This window comes from Entelurus aequoreus, linkage group LG18, assembly GCF_033978785.1.
Source record: "Entelurus aequoreus isolate RoL-2023_Sb linkage group LG18, RoL_Eaeq_v1.1, whole genome shotgun sequence".
Lineage (NCBI taxonomy): Eukaryota > Metazoa > Chordata > Actinopteri > Syngnathiformes > Syngnathidae > Entelurus > Entelurus aequoreus.
Window position 1 is genome coordinate 32705609 of NC_084748.1, and position 22380 is coordinate 32727988.

The 22380-nt window shown below is 39.8% G+C and overlaps 1 protein-coding gene across 3 annotated transcripts in view; it reads right to left on the reverse strand.

Moving 5' to 3' along the window:
• Positions 1-22380, reverse strand: part of usp43a (ubiquitin specific peptidase 43a) — a 264050-nt gene that overhangs the window by 96032 nt on the left and 145638 nt on the right. For 2 of the 3 annotated variants that reach the window (XM_062026996.1, XM_062026994.1), the window contains exons 5-7: positions 20511-20646; positions 12433-12586; positions 3431-3602 (exon numbers count right to left, since the gene is read on the reverse strand). In XM_062026996.1, coding sequence (XP_061882980.1) covers positions 3431-3602; positions 12433-12586; positions 20511-20646 — 462 coding nt within the window. The remainder of the gene's footprint in view (positions 1-3430; positions 3603-12432; positions 12587-20510; positions 20647-22380) is intronic. The other variant, XM_062026995.1, reaches the window with a different exon arrangement.

Here is a 22380-nt window from a genome sequence, read left to right on the forward strand (position 1 = left end):
GCGGTGACGTTTTGGTGAATTTACGAAACTGAAACCATACAAAAAGAATGCCATTGTAAGTTATAATAATAATGTAGTAATAATACTAAAAAAGACACTCGTAAACGTCTTAGCAAATTAGCTCATGCTAACGATGTTAGCGTAATTACATTACAATAGTAAGTACACATATGCATGAAAACGGACGGTTTAGTAATTATAAACAGTTTAATGGAATACTGTAAAACTTACAAACATTGCTTGGAGTAATGACTAAAAAAATCCATACGAGTAGAAACGTTATGTACGGCTAGAACAGGGGTCGGCAACCTTCACCATACAAAGAGCCATTTGAGCCCATTTCCCACCAAAAAAACCCCACAGAGAACCGCAAACTCCGTTTGATCCCTAAAATGACCATAACGCCACTTATAGTTTCACTCCACTTATAAAATAGCATTTATGAAATCAAACTCTTGACAGAAAACGACTAACCAAGTTTATTAGCTCTGATCAGTTTTCCGCAGCAGTTCCAAAACTGTTCTTTTTCGGTCATCTCCAGCTGGGTATTTTTTTTGCAAATGCTGTGTTTGTTCTGGAAATGTCTTCAACATTTGATTTTGTTTGTTGTTTTCTATTTTCTCTCTAAATATTAAACACAAACATGAACCAACCTCGTCAACAGTGAAGGCAAACTAATCTGTCTATGAAGCACTAAATGTTGTATTTTCCGTCAATTGTTGATGTTGACTGCTAAAAAACAATACAATTGCTTGGCAACAAAAGATGACACATAGGGGGTGTGACATACATTTCGATCGACAAAAAATATGTTTTATTTTTATATTACAAGATCACAGAACAGTCCAAAATAACAAATGTACCAATAAAATAAACTAACCAAATAAAATAGAATTAATTAAAATTAAATAGCCATTATTTATTTTATCCAAAAGGAACCAGGCAGAGGTATGAAAGAGCCGCAGGTTGCAGACCCCTGGCCTGGAGGAATAAACAGCACTCTGGTTGAAAAAAATAAATAAATGGAAGGACCCTGCAGAACCTGCAGTGAGCAAACTCGTCCAAAAGATGGCGCCATAACACAACAAATAAACACCCTCTGTCAGTGTTGTTGCTTGCATCAGCTAGCCAAGTTAGGTACGTGGTTCGGTAAGCTACTACAATTGTTAAGACCAGTTTTTGTATGCTATGCTAAGCTATGCTGAGCTAGCTTTGAGCCTTTGGTGTGCTTCCTGCCGCATGTCGTTTTTGCAATTTAACTTCTCGGAGGGTTAAAAAACATATTGTACATGCAAGCTTGTGTTCCTCCCTGTCCCTGTCCCTGCCCATCGCTACCATGCGACCAGGTAATGACAAAGTTCTTTCCAATGCTCCCGCAAAGTAGCAGTGTTGCTGCAGTTACATTAGGTGCAACCTCGACGTTGAAATTCACAATGTAAACAATCGGGAATGATGTCGTAGCATGCATTTGCGTTGTCGATATTGTTACATCGCACACTTTACAGCAGGGGTTCTGAACCTTTTTTACCTCGGTGTCTAACTTTTTCACCACAGAGGGACTTGCGGCCCACTCAAATATTAACACTGAATAGGTCATTTTACCCTTTATTTTAAAAGTATTCGATAATTGCGATCCGGGAGATTGCAAAAAGCCGCTGCCTGACCAGGGCTCAGAAAATCTGTAGAGACTCCTCCCACCCCCACAAAGGACTGTTTTCACTGCTGGACTCTAGAAAGAGGTTCTGCAGCCTCTGTAGCAGAACCTCCAGGTTCTGTAACAGCTTCTTCCCTCAGGCCGTAAGAACACATCATAATAATCACCTCAATTCCCCCAAAAACGACTAAAAAGACAATACAACATGCATCCGTAAACGTGGATGCATATGCAAAAGTGCAACATATTTATCTGTACAGTAATCTATTTATTTATATCTGCACCTTATTGCTCTTTTATCCTGCACTACAACGAGCTAATGCAACAAAATGTTGTTCTTACCTGTACTGTAAAGTTCAAATTTGAATGACAATAAAAAGCAATTCCAAGTCTAAGTCTAATTATATCTTACCTAAAAACCTTGTCAAATGATATGAAAGTATGTGTTAATTACAATATTATCAAGGCTTAGGGTTAGGCTGATTGCAAAAAATGAATAATAAAATGTACTACAAAAGAAGGAACTTGTAAAAACTGATGAAAAACACATTTTTCATACAAGTACACAGTGCCAAAGTAAATAGATTCTAACTAAATCAATGAAAAATAATAATAATAATGAACATGAGTCTAATTATACTGTCAATTGATTTGAATTGCAAATGAAAATACAGCTTCGCCACTTTAGTCATAATTTTTGCGCTTAAGAAACTTTATTATGTCTTTAGTTCCAGACTTCTTCTGTTTGTTTGATATTTTCATTACCGCCACAAGTGGTATAAAAGTGTAGTACAACGAGAGTACGACGTGGCCCATAAGGACCAGAGCTGAAAAAGTGATATTTTAAGGCGGCCCTCTAGGGTGCGCTCGTGGCTCAACAGTGTTTAAGAAACATCGCTCTACAGCAGGGGTCACCAACCTTTTTGAAACCAAGAGCTACTTCTTGGGTACTGATTAATGCGAAGGGCTACCAGTTTGATACACACTTAAATAAATTGCCAGAAATAGCCAATTTGCTCAATTTACCTTCAACTCTATGTTATTATTAATAATTAATGATATTTATCTTTGTGGAAACACTGATCATCTTAATGATTTCTCACAATAAATATATATAGAAACAGATAAATATCAATATGCAACACTTTATTTTTATATTTTCTCTAAGTGCACATTTTTCAAATTGAACATTTTCAAATGATTACTTCTAAGACAGTCTTGTGAAATCACAATATCCCATTTTAACTAGCTAGCCACTAACATTTTTTAACAAATCATGAATTACTTTGCACCATGTTTGTACAAATAATAACTCATGTAAAATACAAAACTCAACTCTCAAATTTTAAATAAATCATGTCACACTTTGAACTGGACACCAAATCTGTTATCTGTTTCTTTGTCAGTTAGTGAAGACCAAGTCTTTAAAATATTTTCTTGGATTTTCAAATTCTATTTGAGTTTTGTCTCTCTTAGAATTAAAAATGTCGAGCAAAGCGAGACCAGCTTGCTAGTAAATAAATAAAATTTAAAAAATAGAGGCAGCTCACTGGTAAGTGCTGCTATTTGAGCTATTTTTAGAACAGGCCGGCGGGCTACTCATCTGGACCTTACGGGCTACCTGGTGCCTGCGGGCACCGCGTTGGTGACCCCTGCTCTACAGTATATGTGGAAAAAAAATATCTAAAACCGCATCAGACAACCCTTGAAAAATGGGTCAAAGTCTGTATGTTTCCAGACAGTGTCAACGCCTGCCTATTTCTTTTACAAGCTCACCTGACAGCCTGCTGGCCGGATCCAGATGTGTTGCAGATGAGGAGCAGAACCTTCGCCGAAGAGCCGCCCTGGCTCAGGTATTCAGTGGACAGTGTGCTGGACGATGGCAACCTTTGACCTCCAGACCCAGCCGTGGAGCTATAGGGGGAATTGGGGAGGCTATGGTGATACCCTGAAGAGAGAAGAGCACACGAGAGGAAAGTTTTATATGATCATACGGCATCCACTCACAAGCCACAATGTTAATCAAAATTGTTCAATACAATTAAAATATGAAAACAAAAACAATTTAAAAAGTATGTAAATAGGGTATAATATAATTAATTATGCTTAAGAATACGATAAGAGTATGTTAATTATTGTGGTTGTAGTTTGCAGCAACCATGTACCGTAATCACCTCTTAGTTAGCAACATAACTTAAAAATGTATGTGTGGATATTGATAATATTATTTAAGTTATGAGGCTGAATTCTGTGTGTGTGTGTGTGTGTGTGTGTGTGTGTGTGTGTGTGTGTGTGTGTGTGTGTGTGTGTGTGTGTGTGTGTGTGTGTGTGTGTGTGTGTGTGTATGTGTGTATTTTAGCGGTTCCGCCTCCACCCACAGAGAGAAAGACAGTGGAAGACTGACAAGAGCAGAGGTGTCAAACCCAAGGCTGGCCCGCCACGTCATTTAATGTGGCTCGCAAAAGCCTGGAAACAATATACGTCAATGAAATACTTTAAATGTATTTGTTCTTTGTATTTTGACAGAAAAAAATTGCATATGTTTTTTAATCAATCAGATATGAAGTAACAAATTAAATGTTCCTTTCCTAAAATAAAAATAGATGCTTAAATATCTGTATGAATCTGTAATAATAAGGTTTTCCACATTGATAATGTAATATTTTGTTACATTTGTATGAGTTTAGGTTGGAAAGTAGTTATAACCTGTTAAGTTTATGTTTCCTAATAATGTAACAAATATTATATTATCATACATTACAAACTTTTTTTGTTGGAATAAAAATAAATATCTGACTTATGATTTCAAAGCAAATTGTCCATTAAATTGTACATTGTTTAAAAATAATTATATATTTGAAAAAAACCAAAAAACACTGGCTGCACAGTTGCCAGAATTTTACCCGAAGAGAAAATAGTGGTAACATTTTCTATTTAAAAACGCAACAACCATAGATTTTACAGTAAAAAAAACATCCGCTCTGTCACCAGAATTTGAACGTAAAATATGGTGGTACCCTTTTTCCAGTAATATGTTGTTAAAAAAAACAACAAAAAAACATATTTTTCTTTTTCTTACATTAGAAAATAAATACAAATGTTTTCAAAAATATAATGATCAAATGCAATGTGTAATAATATCATCCTTATTTATTAATATTCATGTATTACTCACTATTAAAAGCGGCCCTCTGAGAGTAGCCATACTGCGATGTGGCCCCTCAATGAAAATTAGTTTGACACCCAAGAGGGTTCATTCCGTTTATTTAATTTCTTTCTTGCAGCCTGTTTGGAAGCGACGGACGAACAAAACAAAGAAGCATGGACATGGTATGCATCATTTATCCTTCGATCAGTTACCTGCACCAGGAGGTTACAGTATGTATGTACCTTCTGTCTGTTTGTTTATTGGTCAGCAACATACCTCAAAAAGTTATGAGCAGATTTTTATGAAACTTTCAGGAAATGTCAGAAATTGGATAAAGAACAAGTGTTTACATTTTGGTGGTGATTCGTATCACCGTCTAAATCAGGGGTCCGCAACCCGCGGCTCTGGAGGAAGAAGGGCGCTCTTCTGCCACCCTGTTCTGGCGCCCTCATATTTCTTTAACCCCATTGGAAGAAAAGTCAGCATTTTTTAAAAGAGCACTATAATTTCCGACCGTCTGTGAGGCTGTGACTGTGCACAGGCTGAGCTCTGAGGCGCAAGGAAGGCAAGTAAAAGAGACCGGAAGCCTGTGTGTGTATTTCAGCTTCTCGAGTGTGCAACCCCTTCGGCAAGCTAACCATGAATACTTGCCCAAAAACAGAAAAGAGAAAAGGAAAAATAGTTTGATTTCACATGCAGTGAATGCTTTTCCTGTGAAATTAAAATAAAAACGGGGAAAACTTTTAAAAGTTGGTAGGTTTTGCAGCTCTATACTACTTTTCTTCAGTGGAAGATGCGGAAAAATGTCTCTTTTGATATTCAAGGTTGCAGACCCCTCGTCTAGATTCAGGATTTTTCACTATGGGAGATAGTGCTTGGCAGAGGTCTCTGCTCTCCAAGTGCTTGCCTGTTTATGGTCCTTATTAAAATAGTAAGAACTGAACATTGGATGCAACCCTCGGTATGATAACGTGACAATGACAAGTAAATGATAAATAAATGATAAATGGGTTATACTTGTATAGCGCTTTTCTACCTTCAAGGTACTCAAAGCGCTTTGACAGTATTTCCACATTTACCCATTCACACACACATTCACACACTGATGGCGGGAGCTGCCATGCAAGGCGCTAACCAGCAGCCATCAGAGGCAAAGGGTGAAGTGTCTTGCCCAAGGACACAACGGACGTGACTAGGAAGGTAGAAGGTGGGAATTGAACCCCAGTAACCAGCAACACTCCGATTGCTGGCACAGCCACTCTATCAACTTCGCCACGCCGTCCCACAATAACCTATACATTCAATATTAATCCTATATTATTACAGTTCTGACTTTGTCCCTATTATCTGTGCAAAGGCAGGATTAGTTTTTTTGCACAGGTGTCTGTTATTGCACAGCAGAAATGTCCCCCGCTCACATGCAAATCACAAATACCGCCGTTTCCCACGTACATGACTCAAGCGCCACGAGTAGGCCCCCAAACACTGACATCATTAGTCGTGGCTAGTACCATACCCACCCGCAACAACACATCCACACACACACTGATGGAAAATGGTAAATGGATAGAGGAAATGTCAACTTATTTTCATAGAAACAAAAACTTAGATAATTCATGAACAGGAATGCAAGGCCTGTTCAATCCAAACTGAGCAGTATTATCTTTACAACAACACGCTAACAACTTTGTGATATAGGATATATATATATATATATATATATATATATATATATATATATATATATATATATATATATATATATATATATATATATATATATATATATATATATATATATATATATATATATATATATATATATTGTAAACCTTCCCATCAACTTCACTCAAACATTTAAGGTAACACTGAACAGTTAATTAATAACATAGTCGCACGCCTTACACTCTCTTGGATTTTGTCACACTCCATTCTCTAGTTGATTTATAGTTTATTTGATATTATTGGTTGTTATTATATATATTGTGTATATATATAATAAAACAGCTTCTACGCCCCCTTGTGGTCTGTGCCGTCTCTACTCCTCCCGTTCGTAACATTAGTGGGTCCATGATGACGACTTCTGTTTTATTTGATCAGCCATTTTACTGCCGTGTTACAGGCACTGTTTGGAAACTACTACAGTATGTAAATAAACAGTTACAAAATATTTCTATGCAAATAACAAATTTTGCAATGCATATATATATACATATGCGGCTAAGAAATGGAAAAAAAATGTTTTCTTTTAAGATTAAGTGTGTGCGGCTTATATACCGGTGCACTCTATAGTCCGGATAATACTGTAATTCATACTTTATTAAAATCGCTAAATTCAAATTAATTTTTTAAGAAATAAAAAATGATGTCCATCTTTGCGCTTACATGCTGCACGCACGTACTGTATGTATCATACAGCAGCAGCCAAGAGCTTTTTTATTTTTTACCCGTGGCCTGTTTTAAAAAGGTTTTATTATAATTTTCAAACCAAATAATATAGTGCAAGAATCGATTCTGAATCGCCTATTAAGTACCTTTGTATTTGTAGTTATTTCATATGTCACATTATATGTACATTGTGTTTGGTTTTTGGACACGCTTAAACATGCCATGCCCGAAAAGGAGTAGGAAGAAGGAGAGATTATTTAATCCTACCCCTTTTTTTATGTCTCAGCAAACACTGAACACTTCCACTGTCAAACGATTCAACTTTTCAATTTGATTAATCACATGGTTGTTGTGGATTAATTTTGATTAATCCCGATTAAAAATCCATTTTGAAAGAGCTAATTGACTCAAGAAAGAAGGGAATATATATGCTTAACAATTAGTTTAATTTGGTGGGTGTGGCTTATACTGTATATCGGTGCACTCAGTAGTCCGGAAAATACGGTAGTTCTATTTAGTCCTACCTTGTTTCTTCCCTCATTCAGGGCGAGTTCATTTTGTGACACTGCCTGCAAGTCGCTTATCGCCTCTGCATCCCGGGATCACGGCTACAGCCGACACGGGGCATCAACACAATATTGTTTCTTAAACTGTCTCATTTGCATGGATCGATTTCCTTGGTCAATCCCTTGCATAATTTAACTCAACACTAAATTGCTCAAAGATTTTAGTGTTGTGTGAATATAAATATGTTTTAAATGTAATCTTTCTCATACCACATAAATTAAACTATAAATAGTTATTTTGTTTTATGTAATGGCAGAGAGAGAGAAGAAAATTCAGTTTTAAGCAAAAATGTTACTTCCCTGCTTGTTCTTCCATTGATTGTTAATTAAAATCTACAAGGTTCTTAAGCATCAATTGTAAGCACAAAACCATCGGGTCAGAGACAAAAAAAAGGCGTGGCAAACTGTGTGGCACCTGCTCAGTGGCCTTGTGGTTAGAGTGTCCGCCCTGAGATCGGTAGGTCGTGAGTTCAAACCCCGGCTGAGTCATACCAAAGACTATAAAAACGGGACCCATTACCTCCCTGCTTGGCACTCAGCACTAAGGGTTGGAATTGGGGGTTAAATCACCAAAATGATTCCCGAGCGCGGCCACCGCTGCTGCTCACTGCTCCTCTCACCTCCCAGGGTGTGAACAAGGGGATCGTACGTTAACTTTAGACAACTGCTGAACTCCGTCATGAACAATGCACATTACAACGGTGACAAAAATACCCAAAAGGCTGTGGGCTCGCCCCCCTCGTGGGTCAAAGGTCGCGGCAGTAAACAAGCATCAGTGGCCAGACGCACCACCTGAGCCCTTTGTTGAGGGTAAAGAGCAAGATGAGAGGGAAACAAACAGCTTGCAATCTTATTCCAGTCCCTGCTTTTTCCAGAAACATCTCACCTACAATGACAGGTCTTTTTGCAATCACACAGTAACCACCGGGAAATAGTATCAGTCATACAGTCTCACTTCACTGCTTTCATAATCCTGTTTTGGTCTCTTCTCAAATGCATCACATTCAGAAAGATTCTGCTGCTACCCTGTGGTGGCAGAAGCACATTGCAAAGACGGCTTCAGACTTGATCTCCTCGTTGACCAATTGAGATGACAACATGCAAGTGATGGTTTGTATTTTAGAACCATGCATGAAGATCATTCGCCGTACATTATTGTGAGCTTAAGTGTTTTAAAGAAAATGACTTCTATTGGCCTTTGGTGTCCATTAGGAAGCAGGGGTCTTTTTGTTTTCCACGCCAAGGACCCCCAAACTGATGGAGGGATGGAGCAGGGACCCCCTATCCTGTATACCATTACCATGGTCTATCCTGATGAGCATTATGAAACACCAACACAGTATCAGTGCTAATACACCTAGTTAGAACGTTTTACGTTTTTATTGGCATCATTACCGGGTACTGATTCATGTAACATCCGTGCCTTGTTACCATACCGCACTTCGGCACTTGGCCATCACTCAGCAGCACTGAGAGCTTACTCGGCCAAACTACGTCCAGGTAATGTTGCAAATGCCAAAGAAGAAAATGACTCAAAAAATGCTCCCATGTAAGTAAAGTAAGGCTCCACTTAACCAGAAATGTGCTAGCTCGATGCTAATATACATTGACTTTCACCTTGACATGCTACTGATTAGCATTATCAATTTTACATGGCGATTTCAACATCTCCAAGTTTGTTAACGAAAACTACAACTAAGATGCAAGTTATAATTTTCCTGAGGGAACTCTCCTGAAGAAATCAATAAAGTACTATCTATCTATAATCGAACAGCTGGAGTGTAATAAATACAATACTTACAGTATTAACACTTTTTAGGGCGCGACAAAAGACTAAATTCAGCAGACTAGCCAACACACCATAAACCATACACTACTGTCATCTAACATCTTGGACTCGCAACTGTAATTGCAACTTAATGTATTACGTGCAATGGAGACTCAAACATTTTCTAATAAAACAAAATATAACAACTAGACAGCAGTTAGCATGATCAGCTCATTTTAAATGTTGAAATACAAACATTTATTTTTGTCACGGCAAATGCGCAAACCCGCATGTCATCTGGTGTAAGCGCAGCCGGCACCTCCGCTAGAAGTGTGCCCGGACACGCCCCTGCTCACTCTTCCCGCATCGCGGCCACGCGCCTACACAGCTGCAGACAATCAGCACACCTGGGTCTGATGAGGGCAGACGGAATAAAGACCAGCGGACCCGAAGATCCAGTGCCGGAACGTAGTTCACTCTCTGTAGTAAGCATCCCGTCTATGGCTTCCCGCTGCATACTTGCTCTCTCTGTACCCTTGTCTTATATGCCCTGTGTTCCTCGCAGTGTTCCCTCTGTTTCTCGTGATCGATCTGTGTGCCGCGACTTCCCACTGGATTCTGGGCTGCCTCCCTCGATCCTTGACCCCTGCTTGGACACAGACCTCATCGCCTCTCTCCAGCCCCCGACCTCTCGCTTTGCCCCTCTGGTCTGACGAAGGATTCATTCAACACGCACTTACAACAAACTCTGGTAACATATACTGTACATTGTTAATTCTACACATCATCTTGCACCATTCACGTAAAGTAGCATACACACTCCAACACATCATCATCATCATCAGTTTCAATAAACCTATTGAACTGATTCCTGCCGTGGTGTCGTCTCCTTCCCCCGCCGTACGTAACAATTGTTTTTATCAAAAACAATTAATACTTATGAACACACACGAATGTGGCGAAAATTAGTACCATTGAGTTCCTGTATTCATTTCCAGGTACCGTATTTTTCGGACTATAAGTCGCAGTTTTTTTCATAGTTTGGCCGGGGGTGCGACTTATACTCAGGAGCGATTTATGTGTGAAATTATTAACACATTACCGTAAAATATCAAATAATATTATTTAGCTCATTCACGTAAGAGACTAGACGTATAAGATTTCATGGGATTTAGCGATTAGGAGTGACAGATTGTTTGGTAAACGTATAGCATATTCTATATGTTATAGTTATTTGAATGACTCTTACCATAATATGTGTGTGTGCAGAAAACATCGCACAGGGCGATGTGATGCGTCTAGTGCAGTAGCCTTGGAGTAGTAGTACCTGTAGTTAGTGCATGCTGCATGCCGCTTTTGCTTGCTATGCTGCATGCTGCTTCTGCCTGATACTCATTGCTTTCAGCTAGTGCCGCCGGCTAGCCCTCTGTCTCAGAGGGCGAAAAGAGGAGCCGAGTGCATAAGCCTCCTCAGCCGGTACATAGCCTCTCCATTGTCAAGACTCGTACATGCCTCCTCGTGGCCACACACGGTAACTGGAACCTCGCGGTTCCAGGCTAAGTTGTACGGGATCTCGGAGCAGCAGGGGGCCCCAGAGACGGGGCATGCAGGCCCACCGGTGTGTGGACATGCCCTGGTGCCCAGTCAACCCCTGTCCCAGCTATGGGTAAATAACCCCAGCTATGGGCGAATAGTGAAAACCGCCTCAACGGTGGACCAGGCGGAAGATGGCGGCAGCGGAATGCACCACAACGGCTGGGAAGGCGGATGAAGGCTGCAGCAAAGACGGGTCCCCAGTCGTCTTGGTCTCCATGCCACTGGACCCTGGCCCGCTCAATGCCAAGGACTGTGTGGTGGCTGACCGTGCACCAGTCTCCCCACATTAAAAGATTCCACGCACAGGCGTCCTCCCTACGGAGGACAGTCATACTCGTTTCGAGTGACCGCCGACGACGACGACGACGACGACCATAATATGTTACATTAACATACCAGGCATGTTCTCAGTTGGTTATTTATGCGTCATATAACGTACACTTATTCAGCCTGTTGTTCACTATTCTTTATTTATTTTAAATTGCCTTTCAAATGTCTATTCTTGGTGTTGGGTTTTATCAAATACATTTCCCCCAAAAATGCGACTTATACTCCAGTGCAATTTATATGTTTTTTTCCTGCTTTATTATGCATTTTCGGTTGGTGCGACTTATACTCCGGAGCGACTTATAGTCCGAAAAATATGGTATATAAAATACAATAACATAATATAAATATAAATAAATAAATGTAAATAATACTTCTTTTTTTGCAGGAAGAGGGGTTGCCTTTAATGCATATTTTTAGGAAAAATATAGATTGCATATTTGAACAAATCTCAGTTTAAAAAAAATCGATTTACTCTGAATTACTGTACTTCTGGAGTATTCTTATACTATAATTCTTATATATATTTACATTCAATTTCATATAATTTACATTTTTTTCTTAATTTTCAATAAATATTCTTGTCCAGGGTGTACCCCGCCTTCCGTCCGAATGCAGCTGAGATAGGTCAAAAAGGGACAAGCGGTAGAAAATGGATGGATGGATTCTCAATATAAATAACTGTAAAATATATTCCATACGTGGGATCTCATTCACATGCGCCAGTAAGAATAAAACAAATGGAGACGCAGCAGGTGGCTTTCATACATTCCCGTAATGGTGCTGTCATGCATAAAGAAGCACACAGCGAGATTATGCAAAACAACCTTGCAGACACAGACCACCTCCTCAATTAAGCGGGAACTCTCATGAATCCGAATATGCCCGTTGAGGAATTAAAGTCGATCCGAATGAACAGAAGAACATTCGACACGAGGAATGAGCAAAATCGGAGCAAGTGATGATGAGATGCACGTCCTGTTACCATGGATACCTGAGCGTGGCAAAGAGCCTCCACGGGCAAAGTGAGGCGAAGCTTGGAAGGCGTAGATGACGTCGCTGTCGGCGATCGCTGTCAGGTCGTCGTCGTCCGAGAAGGAACGCTGAAACCCTGTGGAATACAATTCGGCCAGGATGACCTGCATAGAGAGCCAGAAGGACATCACATCACAATTTAGCTCAGTTTGTATTTATTGAGCCACTAATTTGCACTAATAAAACCAAACTAAAGCGAAAAGAAAAAAAGACAACTGTAGCAGGGCTGAACCGCAGGGAAGAACTTTCTCCGCAGAACTCACACGGATGCTTTATACTGTATGTTGACACACACAAGTCGATCGGAGGATTCTCTGTCCGTATTCTGTCTTTGCAGCCATGTGTGCGTAACTGTGCCAGTTTGCGCGTAGATTTCAGACGTGCTAAATACAGACACAAAACAGTGGCTGCAGAACAGTTTTAGTCTTGCTAAATCACATTGCCAGCGCTATGGCATTCTCTCCTCCCAGTGTTGTGGGCGTTCTGATGATCAGCAAATATACATGAAGGCAGACACTCTAAATGGATCACACTCTCTATCTTGCTCATTTAAAGGCCTACTGAAAGCCACTACTACCGACCATGCAGTCTGATAGTTTATATATCAATGATGACATCTTAACATTGCAACACATGCCAATACGGCCGGGTTAACTTATAAAGTGCAATTTTAAATTTCCCGCTAAACTTCCAGTTGAAAACGTCTATGTATGATGACGTATGCGCGTGACGTCAATCGTTGAAACGGAAGTATTCGGACACCATTGTATCCAATACAAAAAGCTCGGTTTTCATCACAAAATTCCACAGTATTCTGGACATCTGTGTTGGTGAATCTTTTGCAATTTGTTTAATGAACAATGAAGACTGCAAAGAAGAAAGCTTTAGGTGGGATCGGTGTATTAGTGGCTGGCTGCAGCAACACAGCCAGGAGGACTTTGACTTAGATAGCAGACGCACTATCCGACGCTAGCCGCCGACCGCATCTATGATCGGGTGAAGTCCTTCGTCGCTCCGTCGATCGCTGGAACGCAGGTGAGCACAGGTGTTGATGAGCAGATGAGGGCTGGCTGGCGTAGGTGGATAGCTAATGTTTTTAGCATAGCTCTGTGAGGTCCCGTTGCTAAGTTAGCTTCAATGGCGTCATTAGCAACAGTATTGTTAAGCTTTGCCAGGCTGGAAAGCATTAACCGTGTGGTTACTGTACATGTCCATGGTTTAATAGTATTGTTGATTTTCTGTCTATCCTTCCAGTCAGGGGTTTATTTATTTTGTTTCTATCCGCAGCTAAGCCCAATGCTATCACGTTAGCTCCGTAGCTAAAGTGCTTCGCCGATGTATTGTTGTGGAGATAAAAGTCACTGTGAATGTCCATTTCGCGTTCTCGACTCTCATTTTCAAGAGGATATAGTATCCGAGGTGGTTTAAAATACAAATCCGTGATCCACAATAGAAAAAGGAGAGAGTGTGGAATCCAATGAGCCAGCTTGCACCTAAGTTACAGTCAGAGCGAAAAAAGATGTGTCCTGCACTGCACTCTAGTACTTCACTCTCATGTTCCTCATCCACGAATCTTTCATCCTGGCTCAAATTAATGGGGTAATCGTCGCTTTCTCGGTCTGAATCGCTCTCGCTGCTGGTGTAAACAATGGGGAAATGTGAGGAGCCTTTCAACCTGTGATGTCACGCTACTTCCGGTACAGGCAAGGCTTTTTTTTATCAGAGACCAAAAAGTTGCGAACTTTATCGTCGTTGTTCTCTACTAAATCCTTTCAGCGAAAATATGGCAATATCGCGAAATGATCAAGTATGACACATAGAATGGATCTGCTATCCCCGTTTAAATAAAAACATTTCATTTCAGTAGGCCTTTAAGAGATGCAATCTTCTGCACACAAGTTTAGGAGATCAGCTTTGCGTGCGCTATCAAGTTTGCACGTGTTTTCATTCGATCCGGCCCTTACTGTATACACAGGGTGGGCTCATCTCGGTAGGACATACTGTAGGACAGGGGTGCTCTTTACGTCGATCGCAATCTATCGGTCGATCGCGATCTATCGGTCGATCGCGGAGGGTGTGTCAGTCGTTCGCCAGCCAGGCATTAAAAAAATAGTCCTAAAAATGAGCGATCATAAATCTTCACTATGACGTCACTTTCGTCACTTGATTGACATTCACGGCACCCGAGGGTCTTCTGAGATGACGCTGGCTGCTGCCAGCTCATTATTAAGAAAAAAATGACCGACAGGAAGGCGAGAAACACTTTATATTTCAACAGACTCTGGCGCCGTACCTGTCGTCAAAACTCCAAAGACCGACTGCACAGTTCCTGCCTTCACAATAAAAGCTCTGCTTCATCCTGCCTGCGCTAAGAGTCTCAGAAAGCTGGCGTGCACAAGCTAGCAAGCTACGGAGTAAAAAACCAACCACTTTCATGTGGTATAGGACAGAAAGGAGGAGTTTTTTTCTCCTCCATTTGAAAATGCGGACGTTATCAGCACCACTGTCTGATTCCAATCAAAGCAAGTCATCAGAATCAGGTAATACACCAACGTCTATTCATGTCTTCATGAAAGAAAGGAATCTATATGTGTTAAACATGCATGTATTATCATTAAACACATTTACCTTGTTAACATTATTAACTATATGTGTTAAACATGCTTGTATTATCATTAAACACCTTTTAACTTGTTAACAATATTAAGTTTATGTGTTAAACATGATTGCATTATCTTTAAACACCTTTAACAGAAAGGAGGACTTTTTTTCTCCTCCATTTGAAGATGCGGACGTTATCAGCACCACTGTCTGATTCCAATCAAAGCAAGTCATCAGAATCAGGTAATACACCAACTTATATTCTTGTCTTCATGAAAGAAAGGAATCTATATGTGTTAAACATGCATGTATTATCATTAAACACCTTTAACTTGTTAACAATATTAACTATATGTGTTAAACATTCTTGTATTATCATTAAACACCTTTAATTTATTAACAATATTAACTATATGTGTTAAACATGCTTGCATTATCATTAAACACCTTTAACTTGTTAACAAAACATATATTTCATAATTAAGTAAATATAAATTATATATATGAATGAGGTAGATCCCCACGACTTGATCAATTGAAAAGTAGCTCGCCTGCAGAAAAAGTGTGAGCACCCCTGCTGTAGGACATACGTCTTTGAGGACGGAGGTTTTTCCTTGATACACTCATGAAAACCAGAAACTGCCAAAGCGACAGTTTGAGCACATATTTGAAAACTGATCGAACAAGATCATGGATTTGTCTCACGTTCGGTGCTCAACAACACACCTTGGAGATGCTTCTCGTTTCAAGGCTCTGTTTTGTTTCTTCCTCTTCGCTTTTCCTCTCGTTTTGACTCGTGCAGTCGGATGCTAAAATCTGCCGCTGTTGCCATTTGTAATAAAAGTAAAATATAATTCCAATGTATGATGTTCATGTTATTTTTGGTGAGAAGCGTACCTGACTCAGACACTACCGAAATGGCAGAAAGAGACTGACCACAAGGAAGTTTTTTTGAATGTACATACAAATCATGATATGACCCCTTTTAAAGGGGAACTGCACTTTTTAAATAAAAAAAAGAAAAAAAAAGTTGCCCATCATTTAAAATCTCTATGCAAGACAAGAACACGTATTTCTTTTTTTTATGCATTCTAAGTCGTTAAGTACGGCAAAAACGAGGTGGCTGACAATGCAGCTAATGCGAGTACCGTATTTTTCGGAGTATAAGTCGCTCCGGAGTATAAGTCGCACCGGCCGAAAATGCATAATAAAGAAGGAAAAAAACATATATAAGTCGCACTGGAGTATAAGTCACATTTTTTGGGGAAATTTATTTGATAAAACCCTACACCAAGAATAGACATTTGAAAGGCAATTTAAAATAAATAAAGAATAGTGAACAACAGGCTGAATAAGTGTACGTTATATGACGCATAAATAACCAACTGAGAACGTGCCTGGTATGTTAACGTAACATATTATGGCAAGAGTCATTCAAAAAACTATAACATATAGAACATGCTATACGTTTACCAAACAATCTGTCACTTCTAATCGCTAAATCCGATGAAATCTTATACGTCTAGTCTCTTACGTGAATGAGCTAAATAATATTATTTGATATTTTACGGTAATGTGTTAATAATTTCACACATAAGTCGCTCCTGAGTATAAGTCGCACCCCCGGCCAAACTATGAAAAAAACGGCGACTTATAGTCCGAAAAATACGGTACTCTATTGCCCCCATAAAGCCCTCTAAAAAAACATCCAAAAAACACCAACAATACTCCATTTTGATCTCGTGACCTGAATATTAACTAAGCATTAGCGATATTGTTATTGCAAGAGCTAATGCAGACAAACTATTTTTGGTGGCGCCATGATCACAGAGAGCTAACTGGCATATGCTGCTCTATTGACATAATGACCCGGTGAGCTGCTGCATCGCCTCTGAGTCCATCCATCCATTTTCTACCGCTTATTCCTTTTGGGGTCGCGGGGGGTGCTGGAGCCTATCTCAGCTACAATCGGGCGGAAGGCGGGGTCCTCCCTGGACAAGTCGCCACCTCATCACAGGGCCAACACAGATAGACAGACAACATTCACACTCACATTCACACACTAGGGCCAATTTAGTGTTGCCAATCAACCTATCCCCAGGTGCATGTCTTTGGAGGTGGGAGGAAGCCGGAGTACCCGGAGGGAACCCACGCAGTCACGGGGAGAACATGCAAACTCCACACAGAAAGATCCCGAGCGCAGGATCGAACCCAGGACCTTCGTATTGTGAGGCAGACGCACTGACCCCTCTTCCACCGTGCTGCCCGCCTCTGAGTTGGTGAAAGGTAATTCCAGATTACAAATCATGCCTCTCACCTGGATAGGAGAAGGTTGTGGCCATAAGCAGAGAAGTTGGTGAACTTTGACATTCAACTTATACACGGCGACGGCTCCTTTTTTTTTTTAACCTCCGAGTGGATTATGATTAATTCTTCATCTAAAAGGGAAGATATGAACATCCTATCAGTCGGCATCCCAGTGAGAGCAGACATTGTACAGTAAGTGATTGTTTTATTATGTTCATAGTTTGCATATCTTGTTCAGCAGTTAGCAATACTGTTACATGATTCTTAGTGTTTCACCAAAGCTGGAAATGACTAGCTCACAGCTTCTAAAACATGTAGCTCATCCTCCTTATATTAAAAAATATACAGTCCTGGATCATCATTTTGTCATGATCCGTGGTCCGGATCATGTTTAGTTTAGTTATGTTCTGTTAGTTTTGGACTTCTTTAGTTCCTGGTTGCACTTCCTTGTTTGTTTTGTCACTATGGTTACTTATGATTTTCACCTGCCTCTCTTGTTTGGGACACACCTGTGTCTAATCATCAGAGACTCTATTTATTTTCATTCTGTCACAACGGGGGGTCGCCGCAGCTTGCTGCGCGGTTGTTCTTCCAATGCAAAAATGGACGGCTCCGGACGACAGCGTGAAGGTAGGCTTGGATTTATTAACATAAATCACTCAACTACCACAAACACAAACAACACAACAAAAAAGGCAAGCGTGCCTAAAACACAAGGAGCTACTATTTAGCAGAAGCTATGACATGGACAAGGAAACTTACTTGTACTGCGACCTCCCCGTTGTGACAGAATGAAAATAAATAGAGTCTCTGATGATTAGACACAGGTGTGTCCCAAACAAGAGAGGCAGGTGAAAATCATAAGTAACCATAGTGACAAAACAAACAAGGAAGTGCAACCAGGAACTAAAGAAGTCCAAAACTAACAGAACATAAATAAACAAAACATGATCCGGACCACGGATCATGACACATTTGTCTCAAAGTAGTCTCTAATGTCTCTCACCAAGTCTGCCATGAGTAGTCGGGTTGTTGTTGTTGAAGGGAAAAGTGAACGCTGTGGTACGTCTGTGAAATTAATATGCCCCCATATGCCTAAAATGAGTAAAATATGAAAATATTACATGTTATTACGAATGTGCTCGTTAATACATTACATATACACTACCGTTCAAAAGTTTGGGGTCACCCAAACAATTTTGTGGAATAGCCTTCATTTCTAAGAACAAGAATAGACTGTCGCGTTTCAGACGAAAGTTCTCTTTTTCTGACCATTTTGAGCGTTTAATTGACCCCACAAATGTGATGTTCCAGAAACTCAATCTGCTCAAAGTAAGGTCAGTTTTGTAGCTTCTGTAACGAGCTAAACTGTTTTCAGATGTGTGAACATGATTGCACAAGGGTTTTCTAATCATCAATTAGCCTTCTGAGCCAATGAGCAAACACATTGTACCATTAGAACACTGGAGTGATACTTGCTGGAAATGGGCCTCTATACACCTATGTAGATATTGCACCAAAAACCAGACATTTGCAGCTAGAATAGTCATTTACCACATTGTATAGAGTGTACTTCTTTAAAGTTAAGACTAGTTTAAAGTTATCTTCATTGAAAAATAAGGACATTTTAATGTGACCCCAAACTTTTGAACGGTAGTGTATACTTACAGTGTGTATAAAAAAAACTTTGATGGAGGTTTATGAAGGTTTTTAGAGCGCTTTATAGGTGGAATGGAGTGACTCCCAATACCTCCATTGATAGCTGACTTTTGCTTATGTTTATTTACGAATTAGATTGCATGAAAAAAGAAAAATATCTGTGTTCTTGTCCAACATAAGTATTGTGAATCCAATCCAATCCAATCCACTTTATTTATTTGGGGGCGGTATAGCTCGGTTGGTAGAGTGGCCGTGCCAGCAACTTGAGGGTTGCAGGTTCGATCCCCGCTTCCGCCATCCTAGTCACTGCCGTTGTGTCCTTGGGCAAGACACTTTACCCACCTGCTCCCAGTGCCACCCACACTGGTTTAAATGTAACTTAGATATTGGGTTTCACAATGTAAAGCGCTTTGAGTCACTTGAGAAAAAGCGCTATATAAATATAATTCACTTCACTTCACTTCACTTATATAGCACATTTAAACAACAAAAATGTTTCCAAAGTGCTGCACAACAATATTAAAAACAATATTCAAATATTATCCTTAGCTACACTAATGACTGAATAAAAAAAATAAATAAATAAATACAAAAACAATATAAAAACAATATAAAAATGAATATGATTAAAAACGATTTTAAAGTGTAAAACCAATTAAAACAGTAAATGGAAATTAAAATGTATAAAAAACACAGAGGACAACAGAGGACAGAGGACCACACAACTCACATAGTGTTAAAAGCCAAAGAATAAAAGTGGGTCTTAAAACACTCCATTGTGGGAGCAGTTTGAACATAGGCATACGTGAATGACAGGCAACATTTTTTTTAAAAGTGCAGTTCCTCTTATATTTATTTATAAAGCCCCGATGGCTAATACAAATCGTTAGTGACTAACGTGTAATTGTTTGAACACTGCACACAACCCTTTACAGCAGTGATTTCAAAATCTGGTACGGGCTCATGCCAAAGAATCACTTGATTAAAGTACAGTGTTTTATTTTCCTAAATTCAAACACAGTGTTACTGTTCAAACCGTGTGTAATGCCAGTGGCCAAAAATATTTTGTAAAGTCTTGTTTTTAGTGAATACTTAGTGCTACTGTATTTTAATGTTGGTTATTATGGTGGTACTTGGAGAGGTAAAGTATTTTCTGTTGTGGTACTTACTGAAAAAAACGTTTGAGAACCACTGCTTGAGAGTAATGTGAGGATTGACGCTAGCAGTAACACAACATAAGAGCTGTCCTGGATGGTCCACAACTAATCAAGGTGATCTAGTGTCGTCATGGCAACGACAAAGATGATTTTCTCCTTTTTTCACCCAGCCAGTGTGCAATCAACATAGCGTGCGAGCTTCTATTTGAGGTCAGCTCGCTACATAATGCCTGCCTTTAAAGTTGGCGGCCTTGCATTATTTCCAGGCTAAATACAGTAGAGGAACACGAGTGTGAGTATGTACCTGCTCCGGAGTGATGCCGCCCTCCTCAGCCACCATGGCCCTTAAGGTGGACAAGGAACCAAAAAGAGGCACAGCCAGGCCCACCCGTAGATACCTTTGACCCTTGGTGCTGAACACCAACGTTACACACATGGGCCTGCAAACAGATGCATGCATACACATATTATCAGTGTTGCTGTGCACATAGAGTAGAACTGCAGACAAAAAGAGAGAACAATTGGATTAAAGGGACAAGTGGTAGAAATGGATGGATGGATGGACCTGGAGCCGCGACCCTCCACAGGATAAGTGGCAGAGAATGCCGGAATGGATGGACGGCAGGGTACATAAATCCCTTGGCAAATGTATTTAATTTAGCTGAAAAGCTGCATATAAAACAAGAACAACATGCACTGCCGCACATTTTAATATCTAACCTTTTTTGGGGGGTAGGGGTTGGGGGCTGTTGTATAAAATCCAATTTCGCAACTATGGATAATCTAATCTGTTGTTTGAGTGTGTACTACACGGATGCAAAATGTCGTAAAATCCCCTTTGTTCTGAGACATTTACAGGACAGTACATTTGAATATGAAAAACATAGACATTTACAAAAAAAAGAGAGAGAGAGAGAGAGAGAGAGAGAGAGAGAGAGAGAGAGAGAGAGAGAGAGAGAGAGAGAGAGAGAGAGAGAGAGAGAGAGAGAGAGAATGTCCACAAAAAGGCGATGGAGTTAGATCGCAGACAATAAAGCAATAGCTAAAATGTCATGTTTCTACTGTATTTTGTGCATTACTCTTGGCAGCACAGCACAGTGGGTGGATCTCCTGGGAGAGGCAGGTGGGGGGTTAATCACTGTGCAACGCAGTCTACTGGAAATGATGGAAAGTGACACTCTACATAGCAACTGACGCTGTGGTCAAAATTGGAATTGCCACAAAACACATTTAAAGATATTCAACACTCTACTGTCATCTGGCGGCTTAATAATAATAATAATAATTAGCTTTATTGTCTCCGAGGAGAAATTTGTCTTGGACATCAAGACACAGCGTTTTACATACATACAGTTCATCCGACAATATAGTGACGACAGTGAACAGTGTGCAGGTATATCAGTTAGTTATGAGATCACACATTACACTCCCCCCGTATTGCACACCTCCCGTTTTGCACTTTCCCAATATTGCCCTCCTTATTATTGCATCCGGTTATTACAGTAGTTTTCTCTTGTTAAGTGCTTTGATTGCCAGTGGGAAAAAGGAAAATCTATACCGGTTGACTTTGTATGTTGCTGTTCTGTACCATTTACCATATTTTGTCATGTTTTATGTGTCAGGTAAACCGCGGCAAATGGGCCCGTATGAATCTCCTTCCTACTGTATACTGTGTTAGCAGTTAGCATGGCTTCTGAGGAGCAGTTTTCATCATGTAAGAGATGATCGAGATAAAAGCGCTATGAGAAATAGTGATAGGAAATTGAAAAATAAACTAATTGTGTTGGTTTGTACCAGGGGTCAGCAACCCAAAATGTTGAAAGAGCCATATTGGACCAAAAATACAAAAAACAAATCTGTATGAGCCGCAAACAATGAAAAGCCATATATAAGTCTTATAATGAAGGCAACACATGATGTAAGTGTCTATATTAGCTATAATAGCCTACTATCAAAATGACTATGTGTCGCAGGCTGAAGCAAATCTTCTTTGACAGAAATGTTGAAATGTAATATTTATTGTACACATTTTTACACCATCAGAAACCATCAGTTAATCAGAGGCTACTCAGAAGGTGATATAACTCCTGGAAATGACTGGCTTTTAATGGCCAAAGGTATAGATGTGTGTGTCCAAGTTAAAGGAAACGGTCCGCTGTCTTCTTTTAATAGAT